The sequence below is a fragment of the Glandiceps talaboti genome, chromosome 19 (genome assembly GCF_964340395.1).
Source record: "Glandiceps talaboti chromosome 19, keGlaTala1.1, whole genome shotgun sequence".
NCBI classification, from domain to species: domain Eukaryota; kingdom Metazoa; phylum Hemichordata; class Enteropneusta; family Spengelidae; genus Glandiceps; species Glandiceps talaboti.
Genome location: NC_135567.1, coordinates 17,666,893 through 17,681,671, shown reverse-complemented (window position 1 = coordinate 17,681,671; position 14,779 = coordinate 17,666,893). Strand labels below are relative to the sequence as shown.

Here is a 14,779-nt window from a genome sequence, read left to right as displayed (position 1 = left end):
GTCATGAACCCGGAAATCCAGGGTAGTACATACATGAACAAAGCTGTTAGGTGTGGTTTAATCGTATATGAATTGTAGGGGTCAAAGTTCAACTTGAATAAAGAAACTCAATTGCACGTATAAGAAGTCGGTTCACTTGTTAGTGAAGGTGTCTATTGTCAGGAATTGAATACATACATGCTGTCATTTTAAGTGAACTATTCGAAAACGAGGGTTAGAATACATTAGGGAACGTATACACCTAAATTTGTGTCAATGTTACCGAATTATTTAAATCGTTTATGGAAGACATATTCTTGTTTTGTTACAATGACAATAAAATTGGACTTGGTGAATAAATTTTCAAGAAGATATTTACTTTTAGCTTTTTGGTTATTCTCTCTTTGGTTAGAATTATTCGTATGGCATGACATTGCACATTTTGACAGCGATCCCTCGAAGTCTTAAGAGTATAACAAAGTAAACTTAGTATCCACCCAGTCATAGTTGCTGCAGAGGTCGTAACGATGTATTCACCGTCAGGCGTTAACTCTACGCCGAAGAAAACTAGACACATATTGTTAGGTATAGCCACGGTGGTGTTTCTAGTTTCCGTTGCAATTGCTGTCTGTGCTATCTACTACTACAAAACTGGATATGGCCAACAAAATGATCGTCTGCAGCAAGGTAAGACTGATGTCATTATTTTAGTAAGGTGTAGTTTTACAATTTTGAAGTTTAAGTCTTATAGTGTAACAAATATCGCAGTAAGTTTTTACGTTTTAGACTTCGAACTTGAATTATTAAATTTATATAATAATTGGTTTGTGATACAGGGATGTAATTAGTTTATAATATCACAATGAACTTGAGGGATATGCAATCGGTGGAAGTAGACGTCAGAGCAATGTATTTGGTATTAGGTCTCTGATATGGCACTCCTCGCATATATTTGTGAAAGGACAATACTTCATTTCTCCACAAAATATTTGCTTACCTTCCCACCATTCCGCGCGCACCACTGCAATGAGGCCAAATGACAAAAAATGTGTGTTTTCGGTAACCCGACCGACCCTAGTTTAAGCCACCGATCATAAACATATCTTTACATTCAAAAAAAGTTAAAACAGTGAGAATTCGTTTCTATTTGCGTGTAAATTTTCTAGCCCCAGTATCTTTGCTCAATTCCTTGCTAAATCCAATTCCAGAATTTATACTGCATATTGTGTTTGTCTACTTCACAAATAGTTTGACTTCTTGTACACGTCATACAACTATCACAGGAGTGTTGTGACCAATGAGTATATTGCCTTTGGGTTGAAACAACAAAATTGAAAACAAAAACCCTACCTCCCTATTTTGCAGCAATATCAGAAACAACCATTAAAAAAAAGAAAAAAAAAAAAGATTTGCCTGACAGACGTATGAAAAACACTGATTTGCTTTGTGAATCTGAGCAGAATTTTTGTTATGGGCAGATTAGACAGTAAGTGAAGCTATCAGCGGAGAGGATGATGTAATATTTATGAAAATAGCATTGTGTATATGTGCATTGTGTGTATGTGCATTGCGTATATCTGCATTGTGTATATGTTATTTGCCCAATACTATTCCATATCTTAATCTGGGATGTGATTTGAATACTCGCTGAATATTGGAATGCGGCTGTATACATCTGAGTCTTAACTTTATTAACCAATCAGTGTACGAGTTTGCTTTGTAGTAATGATGTAATGTTTATTTGCTTATCACTCACAGTTGAAACAGATATCCTTCAGCTGAAAAATGAGTTCGTCCTTGTACTTCATTAAATTACCGAAATGTACATTTGCTTTGTTGTTCTTCTGGCGCCAAAATTTCCTTCTCTGTGGCTGTAATTTTGATTTCTTTAGTTAGATATTGTTTATGATCACGTGACGCATCTGTCGTCCCTGGTCATCTGCGGTAAAACATATTTTAGACTTAATACTAAAAACCGGTACCCAATCACAACAAAGCACAACGCAGCAAAACAGCACAAAGGGGCATGATAGAGAATAACACCACAACACAACACCACACCACACCACACCACACCACACCACACAACACAACACAACACAACACAACACCACAGCACAGTACACCATCACACCATACCACAGCACAGCACAAGCACCATAACGCATAGCACACAACACTACACCACACAACACCACACCGTACCGCACCGCATCGAACCACACAAACCTAACCCAGCCCAAGACAACACAACAGAGCATATCACAGTACAAAACAAAACAACACCTCACCACACAGTATGGCACCACACAGTAAAGCGTATGAGACAAGAGAAACTTACACTATGCAATGCAACACATCACAACACTACAGAACATACAGTAGCATCACACTCCAGCTCGGTTATTGATTTTATCATGGCACTTTTAGTTTCATCAAAAATGCAGTCAACAACGAAATACACATATATATTTTAGGTCAGTCTTGTGAACCCGGAAATCCAGGGTAGCAAATATTACACAAAGAGCACAAAGAACGGTCATGCACAAAGAAACAGACTCTGATGGTTGTTTGTGAGAGGAAAGATAGACTAAGGACAAAGCATTTGTTCTATTTTTCTTATATTGAATGAGTATAGGCGTAGTAACACTGTTCCAGTTGAAATGGTCCTTTGATTGAATATGAAACGATCGCTTTGCTTTACGTCAAATGACAACAGATCCAGACAGTGTTCCTCCTTACAGAAATGTCCTCTACAATACTGCATACAGTCGCCATCAGTCGTCATAACCACGACTAACTTGTGAAATAGTGAATTATAAAATAGTCGAGAGATACTAATGGGAATTAACCCAAAGTTAAATGTTCAGATGGCATTGTTACAGTTAACAGGATTGTGAACAGTGTTATTGAAATGGTTAACAACATTGTGGTTACATTGCTAGTTAACAAGATTGTGGACAGTTTAATTGTAAAATTGTACTCTTAACTGAGAAATGGAATTGTGAGCAAGGATGAAACAATGGAGATGAGTCGGAGAGGAATATAACTAATTTATCTGTATAATTTTACAAACAAACAAACAAACAAACAAACAAACAAACAAACAAACAAACAAACAAACAAACAAACAAACATAATTGATGGAAATTAAAAATTGGAATCCTTTTCATCAACTCCGAGAGACAGTAGTGAAGCTCAACCCAAGCCTGTCTGAGTTCAGATGGTAACAAACACTGTACAGTGCAGTACAGTATAGTATGGTACAAACAATTCTAGCTGCTATAAATACATCCATGTTTTGTCCAGTGATCGAAAAGGTCAAGGTGTTGTGAACCCGGAAAAATCCAAGCTATTCATTTGGACATAACTTATAAAGGAGAATACAATGTTTGCACATTAAGGGTTTTATCAGTTGTCAAATGGTGGTAAAAGAACCTGTAAATACGTACTAGCACTTGTAGACAATGCAGGCAGTATTCGTAAGTTCTACTTATGTTCATGATCTACTCAGTGACGCCCTCAACGTCGATGAGAACGCTTAACCTCATTGTTGTAGTTGTCTGAGGGCCGGTGTACGGAGCATAGCTCTAGATTAATCACGTGACCAAGGGGTGCCCTCTTCATGCCTGATTGTGTTTTACCACTCTTTGCACACTTTATCGGACAGCAATTTAAAAGTTGTCGGCATTTGGAAATTTCTATGATGTTCAATTCACGTCATGTCCAAAGGTTTTATTTCGATAAAGCACACACATGGTAGAATTTAGTCATATTTGGCACTTCGGGTTTTGAATCTCACTTGCTTCACCGACAGTGGTGTTGATTTGTGTTCACAGCGAGTATGTAAATGGATCATTTATATGCTGTGTGCTATCAGTGTCTGTATTTTATTTATGTAATTTGGAGCAAAAAAACCTTGTTTTCGTTCTGCCAAATATTGAACTCTATAATCACTCTGGTTCGGTAGTAACAACCGAGCGAATATCATAGCATTACAGGTAGACGTTACTGTATCCACATAAACATATCTGTTCTGATACCAGCGTCTAAATTTGCAGAATCTACCATTGTGAATAATTAGACATCTTGAAAAATAACAAATTGTACTTTTTCTTAATTCAAAGGCCCCGTTCCTGATGTGATTGATGACTCTATGACGTCACCACAGCACAGTAAGACACCTGCACCAACGATTCCTGGAAGCAGTTCAACTAATTTGGATACTACTGACGTAAGTGATGATTCTATGACGTCACCACAACACAGTACGACACCCGCACCAACAATTGGAAGTATTTCGACCAATATACATAAGAGTGACGTAAGCCGTGATTCTATGACATCACCACAGCACAGTACGACACCTACACCGAAACCTTCTGGAAGTATTTCAACCAGTGACGTAAGCCGTGATTCTATGACATCACCACAGCACAGTACGACACCTACACCGAAACCTTCTGGAAGTATTTCAACCAGTGACGTAAGCCGTGATTCTATGACATCACCACAGCACAGTACGACACCTACACCGAAACCTTCTGGAAGTATTTCAACCAGTGACGTAAGCCGTGATTCTATGACATCACCACAGCACAGTACGACACCTACACCGAAACCTTCTGGAAGTATTTCAACCAGTGACGTAAGCCGTGATTCTATGACATCACCACAGCACAGTACGACACCTACACCGAAACCTTCTGGAAGTATTTCAACCAGTGACGTAAGCCGTGATTCTATGACATCACCACAGCACAGTACGACACCTACACCGAAACCTTCTGGAAGTATTTCAACCAGTGACGTAAGCCGTGATTCTATGACATCACCACAGCACAGTACGACACCTACACCGAAACCTTCTGGAAGTATTTCAACCAGTGACGTAAGCCGTGATTCTATGACATCACCACAGCACAGTACGACACCTACACCGAAACCTTCTGGAAGTATTTCAACCAGTGACGTAAGCCGTGATTCTATGACATCACCACAGCACAGTACGACACCTACACCGAAACCTTCTGGAAGTATTTCAACCAGTGACGTAAGCCGTGATTCTATGACATCATCACAACTCAGTACGACACCTGCACCAACAACTCCTGGAAGCAGTTCAACTAATTTGCATACCAGTGATGACGACACCTTATCATCAACAAGTACCAAACCAATCAGTGACACTGTTTCAACTGCAACAGGACATGACGCAACCTCTACATCTACTCCCACAGAGTCACCAACAACCGACTTTGTCAGTGAAACACTTACAACCTATATAACTGGTAGGAATAATTATATTTTATTTATTGCCTATACATCTTTCAATATATCTATCTATTAGGAAACCTCGATTCTGTTTTTAAATTATGTAATTGTCATTTTGGCCTGTGGCCTAAAGACGAAAAACAATGTATTTATTGAGAGAGAGAGAGAGAGAGAGAGAGAGAGAGAGAGAGAGAGAGAGAGAGAGAGAGAGAGAGAGAGAGAGAGAGAGAGAGAGAGAGAGAGAGAGAGAGAGAGAGAGAGAGAGAGAGAGAGAGAGAGAGAGAGAGAGAGAGAGAGAGAGAGAGAGAGAGAGAGAGAGAGAGAGAGAGAGAGAGAGAGAGAGAGAGAGAGAGAGAGAGAGAACCTCCATATCCAGTGGTGGTATCCAACTTAAATGTTTATTTCTTTTCAGATGTAAGTGATGTTATACAGTCAACGATTTCATCATTTATTAGTACAATATCAACTGTATGGACAACACAACCACCGACAACTGAACCAACGCCACCACCATATATCAGAGGTAATTCGTGATTTTTTTTCAGCATACATAATTATACATTGACAAGTTTGTATTTGATTTCAATGAGTCAATTATGGAAGAAGCCAATACTTGAAAATGTGATGTTTCAATAATGAATTCAATAATGTCCCTAGAACAAATATGAGTTTCTAAAATGATACCTTTCCCGCATTCATACACTCAATTTTCAACAGACCATGAGTACATCCAAATAAATTGTTTTCATTGAAGGAAGCACGAGTTGGTTGACATGGGGGCAGTGGGCATTGTGCGACGTCACTTGTGGTGGCGGAATGCAGGCTCGTTCCAGAACATGTTACTCAGAAAATGGTGTAGACACCTGCATTGGTAAATCGAGACAGAACCGTACATGTGGTGAATGGAAGTGTCCAGGTATGCACATAATAACACGTATGATCTGTTTCAATGTTGTTATCAAACAGTCATGTACAGAATAATTCAGCATAATCAAAATAATACTTCCAGCTTTCTATAGAATCACTTTGATTTCATTCTTTCGTTTTTCTCTGCAACCCTCTAATCTAATTAAACATATTCAAAAATACAGATATCTGCAATGCCTGTCCATTATATATATATATATATATATATATATATATATATATATATATATATATATATATATATATATATATATATATATATATATATATATATATTAGTATATAGGAAGTCAGTGGTAAGATTTATCTGTTAGCACAGTGCTCGATACGTCTGCAAGCAGAGCAGAGTATATGTTGAGGGTAGATGCTGATGTGTATTTCTTCTACCCTCAATATATATATATATATATATATATATATATATATATATATATATATATATATATATATATATATATATATATATATATATATATATATATATATATTATCTGTTAACAAACAAAGTTGTTTTAAAGCTGTTTTCTTTCTATGAATAACATAGATTGCAATAAGACCTGCACAATTGGTGTTTTGGACAGAAACTGTTCATCCTGTGTCTGTGAAGATGATACTGTGTATGGTAATGTTACTGATGTGTCTCGACGACCTCTAGAGGGCGTGATGGTATATCGTGCTGAGGATCCTCTCACAGCTGTAGCTACCACTGGTATCCATGGTTTCTATGACGTGACTGGAGTGTGTGCCAATGGGACAGATTTGATTTTCCAGAAAAATCAATTCATCACAAAGACAATAACAACTTCATCAACGTCACTAATGGTCATACTAGAACGTTCTGGTAATTACTGCTTTGTCTTTGTAAAGTGTTTATGAACCTTTAGTAAAGCAAACAATGGGGATAACAGACACAAAAAGGGTAGTTCATGAGTTAGTTACATAGAGGGGAGATGAGGGGCATCAACTGGTGTTATATGATATTCGGGAACTCAACTCACGTGGTATGAGGGGTGTCAACTAATGTATGAGGGGACTCAACACTGATGTGTGGTAGGAGGGAGTCAATTGATGTAATTGTCTACTTTTACAGAACCATTGCTCATAACGGAACATCCCCAGGCCAAAACTCGATTGGTAGGAAGTGACGTCACAATGTGTTGCATGGCAAAGGGTAAACCACAACCACAGTATTATGAATGGTGAGTTATGTTTGGTTTAGGTCGAATATTAAAAATTGTTTATTTTTATTTGAATAACTGGAAATACACAGGTTCTTTGTTTGATTTAGAAACAGACATGCTTAAAACAAATCACTTTTCCTTCTTCAACTTGATCTCTCAAAATCAATTAATTAGCGATGAATAAACTGGATATATAAAAGATGAAGAGTGACATTGAAAGTGGGTCAGTTATATTGCAAATGGTAGTTAAAATAAATAGTATCGCATTGGCTATTTTGTTTTACAAACTGACTCCCTGCCTTCAAGATTTTTTTTCCAAAATGACCCCTTCCCATTTTAATTGTTGGTTTCCAAAGACAACCCCTACTCTATTAAAATCATTGACCCTAGTCAGTTGAACATGATCGCTCCCTTATTGACGATAGGTAACTTTAAATACCATATTTTGACATTGTATTGTATTGATAACTGCTGGCAGCTATTCTTTATTCCTTCTAATGTTTATTCGACTTGTTTTCTTTAAAGGTTCAAAGATGATATCATCTTGGATGAGACCATCTACAATTACAATAACACATTAACCATACAGGGTCTAACACTGAACGATACTGGTACATACACTTGTAGAGCTAATAGTGAGGCTGGATCACAATATTCTATGCCTGCATTATTGAGAATAATTGGTAAGTATTCATTATACATTTAGTTTTATGTTAGTGTGGATGACGGGCACTTATATTTGATATTTTTTCTGATATTTGTGTATGATCGATTTCAAAAGACAGCTGATTCATCACTGTTGCCTTAAAAATAGGAACTAAGATGTCGATTTGTCACCAAATCCCTAACTATCTTGATGTTACACATTTCAGCAATTATTTTGATTTCCATCATTTAGTAACACTTTTGCAAAATTATATTCAACAATAATGATTTGTTAAATGCTGAATAATTTAACATAACATTATATTTCATTAAAACTTTGTTCAGCCAAAAATTTCAAGTAATAATTTTCAAGTTTGTGATTGGAACACAAGTTAATCTGATAAAATGACACGAATTTTTAAAATAATATATTAATATCCTGTCTTCATGACTAAGTTCAGTACATACCTACAATAACTCACTTCAATATACAGTAAACAATTCATTTTGTGATGTTCTTTTTTTATCCAGAAACTATCGAAACTGTATGTAGTCGCAGCCCTGTAAGTAAACTTCTCAAATTACCAGAAGGTTGCCAAGGTGAAAATGGATCACAGTATTATGATGTTCAAAAATGTAATGGTAACAAATGTCCAGTTAACAATAGTGGTGACTGTATCGATTCTCATTCATATTGCTGTGGTCAAACTACTACTGAATTACATGCTATTTCTTGTCAAGCTTTTACCTTGCCAATAAGTGTTGTTGCATCTTGTGGATGCACCCCCTGTGGTACAAAAACCATAAAGGTTCATGGCAGAGCCGTGGCAGCAGATGATGGGTCACCGTTGAAAGATGGAAAGGTTTCCGTTGAAAATGAAGAGGTTGATAGAACAAACAGTAAAGGTGATTTCAGTTTTGAGATTCCAAACGGAAAGACTCGTCTGTCAGTGACATTTAGAGATGATCAAAATGGTGAACTTATTGACACAACAAAGGTGTTTACACTTAGTGAGGATACGATTATTTACCATAAAGTATTCCTTCAAAGACGTGCACCAACTATCACCATAGATTCTACTGTAGAATCAACTATTCCACTGGGTGGGGATCCTGACCAATCAAATGCTGAGTTAGATATTCCAGCTGGGTCATTTTATAAGGAGGATGGTACACCTTTTACTGGGAATGTGAAAGCGAGTCTTACTCAAACAAATCTCACTGACCCGTCAGCTCTCGACACGATTCAAAGTGACCTTTCAACTCGAGATATTGAAGGTAACCAAGAACCATTGCGAACATATGGAATGTTTTCAATGCAGTTTACAGATGAAGATAACAATCCATTAAGAGTGGATGGTGACATGAAGCTGTACATAGATGCTGAAAAGTTAAACATTGATACAACTGCTGATAGTCTTCCACGACTGTGGTTTCTAAACAAACAAACTGGAGAGTGGGAAGATATTGGGGGTCTGGAAGTCTCACAGGATAGAAGAAGGAAAAGACAGTTAGAAACAGGAACATTCATTGTTGGTAACATTAATGTGGTTGGTTATGACTTGACCAGCTTACCACCATGTAATATTGATTTCATTGAGGCGCGTATACGACGGTGTTATGTAAAGGTTAGGGTTTATGAAGACGACTCACTAAATGATCCACTAATGGGTGCTGAAATCACTGCTGTAACTAACGACATCATCGATCGTAATCGATGGGATAACAGGCTAGACGATGGCCAACTTAGTTTCTTTTACACAGCAACTACTGGTTCTGATGGATCTGTTTGTATTAAGACGCTCTGTGATGAATCATTATATTCTTTGAAAGTTAGAGTTGAACACAATGGAAAACTTATGACTGCTGTTCATCCTAATATGACAAACAAACATCCGGGCCAGTGGCCACCCGACCTCCTTGACTCCCTTATATTACCTGATGGCGTGAACGATACTTCAGGATGGATTTCAATGGGAACAATGACACCACAACAACAACTTGATGATGATAATGACTTTAGCTGGTATAGTGATCGATTTGACTATAAGGACTATTTCAATTCTGAATCAGTAAATGTAGACCCAGGACCATTCTATTGGCAATGGGAATGGCAGCGGGAATATCGACAACGATGTGAGGCAGCAACCCCTGCAGACAACCATTTAATATTCTTTAAAAAGGAAACAAAAGTATTATACAGCAATGATGTGGAAAGTTATGATATCGACAATGAAAACCACTATAAAAGAGATCGCATAGCAGAGTCATGGTATCCCTATGAGACTGGTGACAAGAGAGCTTGCTTTATAAAGATACGAGTGGCCAGTAGTAACAACGAACGTATCTCTGTGATCAGTCATGCGGGGGATCATCCAAGGGTTCAAGGAGTCACATATGGCTTCAGAATAAATGAAGCCCTAGATTCAACTGTACCTGAACAGTCAAACTACAAAGTGGCTTGTGTTGAGTTTAAGTGCAGTGGATACTTAAGAGAAGGTGATCATGAGGGGGAAGAATATATTCTAAACCCTAATGGTGGTGATGCTGACCTTACAAGGTTGGAAATATATCCTCATTCACCTTCTTGGTCCCGATGCACTGTGGCCCCTGATCCAAGTTTGGGGACGAATAAACCAGATATCAATAGCGAACTTTTTGAGTATATTGATGTTGCTGACCTGGAGGATGAGCTCAGACATGGAGATCAATTAAGGAAAGTTTATTTGCAGGTCCCATACGATTACATTACTCCATATACCAAGGGTATTTATATTTCTAATGGTGCAGGGAGAAGAGGATATGATGCGGCATTGGAGAACTGTTATGCTGGATATGGCAAGGCACGGCCTGGGACCATTAGGGAAAACTCACCTAAGGTTCCTAATGACAACTGGGCATTTACTTATGTATGTACATAAGCCATTTACAAAGAATAAACAACTTTAGGCATATCGAACCTACAGAGATTTCTATAGCGAGATTTGGTGATGAATTGACATGATTACGTCTTTAAACTCTATCATATAACATTATATAAAATTTAGTCCCAATATTTTTCTGCGTTCAATCAAAGAAAATACGAGTGACCTAAGGGGTCTTTGTCTCTATGAGTCGATAGACGAGTTGTGACAACCCTTAGGTCATGAGTATTTTCCGACTGAAGGACGAAACATATTCTAGAATAACATAATTATACCATCGCCAGTAATGTCAAAGAAAAATGGGAAAGTAATAGCAATTTTGAACGTTTGAAGTCAAAGAAAAATTGTGGAAAGTAATGGCAATTTTGAATGTTTGAATCATATTTCAAACACAGCAGAACCAGTGACGTAGACACGCGTTGTCATGACATATACGCATGTTGTCGTGACATGAAACGTCCAGAGTATATATTCAATATTTTTCGTCGAATCTGGCTCGTGCATGGTGTAATAGTGCTTTACACTACTTTTTTTTTTTTTTTTTTTTTTTTTATATAAAATGCTAAAGTGAACAATAGCTCATAAGATGTGACCAGGTCATACACAGATATAAGCAGCAAAGCACTATATAAGTAAATCTCATGAGCCAAAGCAATGGTTCACAGCAGCTTAGGAGTACATTAGAGAATCTTCTGTTTCTTTAGGGTGTTGAAAGATGTTTGTGCACACGGCTCTTGAAGGACTGAGCACCATTATCACTGATCACTCCAACTATATTGTCAGGGAGTCCATTCCAGACATGGACTGCAGTGTGGATGAAAGTTCTGCCAGTGGAGTAAGTTCTTGATACTGGTTCGATGAGTGCATGACTTGACATTGACAAACTGGTGCGGGTTGCTCGTCTTATCACATATGGCTGAGGAAGCATTGCCCTCAGATCAGATGGGCACAAACTTGTGTGCATCTTGTAGAGCACAGTTGTAGCTGTCTATTTTGTAGTTGATTTTTATTGGCTATGAATATTCCTATCATAATGATGCATTGTGTTCAGACAAATTTAAATAGATCACTTTGCATATTTAAAATCCACTTATTAGCCATCTTCTAAGATGACCCCTTATCATTGGTCATGACATTAACATAATTATTATAAAAATGTTAGTACACTATATATTTTTAGTTTTATTTTCTGATTCAGAATATCAAATGTTCTGGTTTTATTTTTACAGTTTTCATTTCTTTGACTATTTTGTACTTAAGGAGGGAAATTTGACCATAATTGATTCATCCCTTGCAAATATACGGAAAATTAAGAAACCAAGTCAATTATTTTTAAGTACTAAGAAAATACCTACATACCTGAATGTCACACTGTCAATAACAACATTTACAATGTCTTTGATCGTTACTAAAATCTATAGCAAATTCACAACCCATTTCCAATTTACAAAATAGTACAGTTATAGTAATTATTCTGGAGCTTAGCATGCAAAAAACATGTTTTTCCCGAATATCCATTACCAGGGTGATGGATTTATAAACTTAATTTTCTAAATCCACCAGAGTCCATAACGTGGCATACCACCTAATTCTGGTCTTGTGTAAACATTCTGTTGTTTAAGAAATAGAGAACACACGCCTGACTTACAGTGGAAGTAATTAAGTAATTAATCATGTGGTATTAATGTTGAAGAGTGATTCTGTTATGATTTACATATTATTAGTGTTTGTATCACTTGTAATCAGAGGCGACTTGCTAAAATAAGTTTTAAGTATACTGGACTTCTTTTACAAGAACAATACTGTAATATGTGTTGTTTTTACTAAAAAATTAACTTTAATTCTGTATGTGGTATATAAGTCAGCATTACTTCCTATTCAACATCCTATTACATAAAGTTTCACCATTTGAAAAAATGTGTGGTAATTTTAATATTCATGTTTGAATGTTTTATGATGATCTATTCGTTGCTGTTTATAACTAAAATGTTAACTAGGAAATGAAGTGTCCATTTTATAGATAGTCAAGAAAGTTTAGTCAAATTAAGCGTGTTTCCAAAATGTGATGATAACACAATGGAAAAGACCTTCTAGGCGATGAGTCTGTTTTTTATATAATTGACATAGTTTGATGATTTAGTAATGAGGTGCTTCTAAATGACAGTTTTCTTCAACCATTACATTACATTATATATCCATAATATAATATTTTCATAACTTATATATCCCACGAAAAACACCGATAATAATAATGTTGGTTTTTCTATATTTAGTACCTATTTACAGCTATAAATAAGCAGCAAATATTAAATTCCAAAATGTCAGCTTTTGTTCCCAAAATTAAATAACGTACACGATGAACAAGAGAGATGATTCATCACATTGATACAGAATCAACCTAACTAAACAATTAACTACTAAATCAACAAGCAGCTCAGCAAAACAAAACAAAATATTCAAATAAAGGAATGTAAATACACAATTGGTCTAGAATTAGCCATGTCACTTATGTTGTCATAGCTTGGTATAGTGTGCTCAGGAGCACTAAAAACAATCATTTGGTTGTTTACTTTCTTGAGCAATTAGAGCCGACTAATTAGAAAGTCGTATTCTTGTGTCAATGGTGGATATTTTGTATCTTAATTTTCGACAGTTTTGTACTAATTATAATCCAAAAAAATGAACCAAGTATTCGGAAATAAATAAATGATAAGGTAAATTTGAAATTTTAAGAGTTATTGTTCTATTAGCCTAGAAGTACTAATGCTACTATACTCTTTCAGATATCCTAACAATTATTTTTTGATTTTTTGAATGTTTGTTTATCCCCAAGCCTAGTCTTTTAGATCTGTTAGTATGTGACCCATACAAGTCACACATAACATGGACAAAAAATGAACATATATTAGAAGTTGTTAATCAAAGAATGGATCTCACGTCTCGTTGCAGATCTCGCGGTTTATGCAAATATGTCTAGCAACAATGGCTGACAAACATGTGATCGTGGTCAAGCTTTCGCCATAACCATGTACAAGGATGTTGAGAACAGTGGTGTTGCTAAGTATTTGACACTTCCAGTTTGACCACTATCATATGTGGTTGCTATGAATGCAATGTCTCACACAGGATCGCATGAAATCTGCCATGAGACGAAAAACGGCTTATTTTAAAGTTTTTCCATTCCTTTGTTACATTGATTTTTAGATTGTAGAGGTTAAATAAAGTAGTGTGGCTTTTTAATCCGTTGCTCTGTGTTCTTATTACCTGAATGTGTGTTTGCTGCTATTTTGTAACTCAGATTGGAGGACTGGTCAGCTTTGATATGCATCTCACACCCAATTGCTTATTTAAGTGTTGCCTTGGTCAGCAACAAAACATAACAAAACATAACCAAAAAAAAAAATCGTGCCCCCATTAAAGAGTTCATAGTAATTGACAAAGTCTAATAGATTGAAGATGGTTATATGTTGAATTTTAGCAATTTTCGTTCTAACTGTTGTCATGGTAATCATGCACCCTCACTCTCATTGCTAGATGTAGCGAGTTGGCTACATTTTGAATTTTAATTTTAACAGTTTTGGTTTAACTGTTGCCATAGTAATCATGTACCCTCACTCTCATTGTTATGTTAGATGCAGCCAGCTGAGGTTTTGTCAATTGTAACAGGTTTTGGTTCTAACTGTTACATGTGTTATCATACTAATCACATACCCTCAATCTCATGCTAGATGTAGCGAGTTGACTACATTTTGAATTTTAACAGTTTTGGTTCTAACTGTTGTCATGGTAATCGTGTACCCTCACTCTAATGCTAGATAGAGCGAGCAGACAACATTTTGTTGCACATAA

The 14,779-nt window shown here is 36.5% G+C and overlaps 2 protein-coding genes across 2 annotated transcripts; both read left to right on the top strand.

Annotated features, from left to right (window-relative positions):
• Nucleotides 1-503: 503 nt before the first annotated feature.
• On the top strand, nt 504-4,296 carry LOC144450086 (uncharacterized). Its single transcript, XM_078140653.1, has 3 exons — nt 504-666; nt 4,107-4,213; nt 4,249-4,296. Exons 1-3 carry the CDS (start codon nt 507-509, stop codon nt 4,294-4,296), a joined length of 315 nt encoding a protein of 104 aa, XP_077996779.1. The 5' UTR covers nt 504-506.
• Nucleotides 4,297-4,315: 19 nt separating this feature from the next.
• Nucleotides 4,316-12,828, top strand: LOC144450187 (cartilage intermediate layer protein 1-like). The gene is made up of 7 exons (XM_078140768.1): nt 4,316-5,270; nt 5,666-5,776; nt 6,008-6,169; nt 6,725-7,021; nt 7,271-7,379; nt 7,887-8,044; nt 8,538-12,828. Exons 1-7 carry the CDS (start codon nt 4,319-4,321, stop codon nt 10,925-10,927), a joined length of 4,179 nt encoding a protein of 1,392 aa, XP_077996894.1. The 5' UTR covers nt 4,316-4,318; the 3' UTR covers nt 10,928-12,828.
• Nucleotides 12,829-14,779: the final 1,951 nt, after the last annotated feature.

Coding starts and splice junctions, on each gene's coding strand:
- LOC144450086 (XM_078140653.1), top strand. CDS start 507: ATGTATTCACCGTCAGGCGTTAACTCTACGCCGAAGAAAACTAGACAC. Junction 667..4,106: donor AAATGATCGTCTGCAGCAAG/GTAAGACTGATG, acceptor CTTAATTCAAAG/GCCCCGTTCCTGATGTGATT. Junction 4,214..4,248: donor CTAATTTGGATACTACTGAC/GTAAGTGATGAT, acceptor ACCACAACACAG/TACGACACCCGCACCAACAA.
- LOC144450187 (XM_078140768.1), top strand. CDS start 4,319: ATGACATCACCACAGCACAGTACGACACCTACACCGAAACCTTCTGGA. Junction 5,777..6,007: donor GCCACCACCATATATCAGAG/GTAATTCGTGAT, acceptor TTTTCATTGAAG/GAAGCACGAGTTGGTTGACA. Junction 7,022..7,270: donor GGTCATACTAGAACGTTCTG/GTAATTACTGCT, acceptor CTACTTTTACAG/AACCATTGCTCATAACGGAA.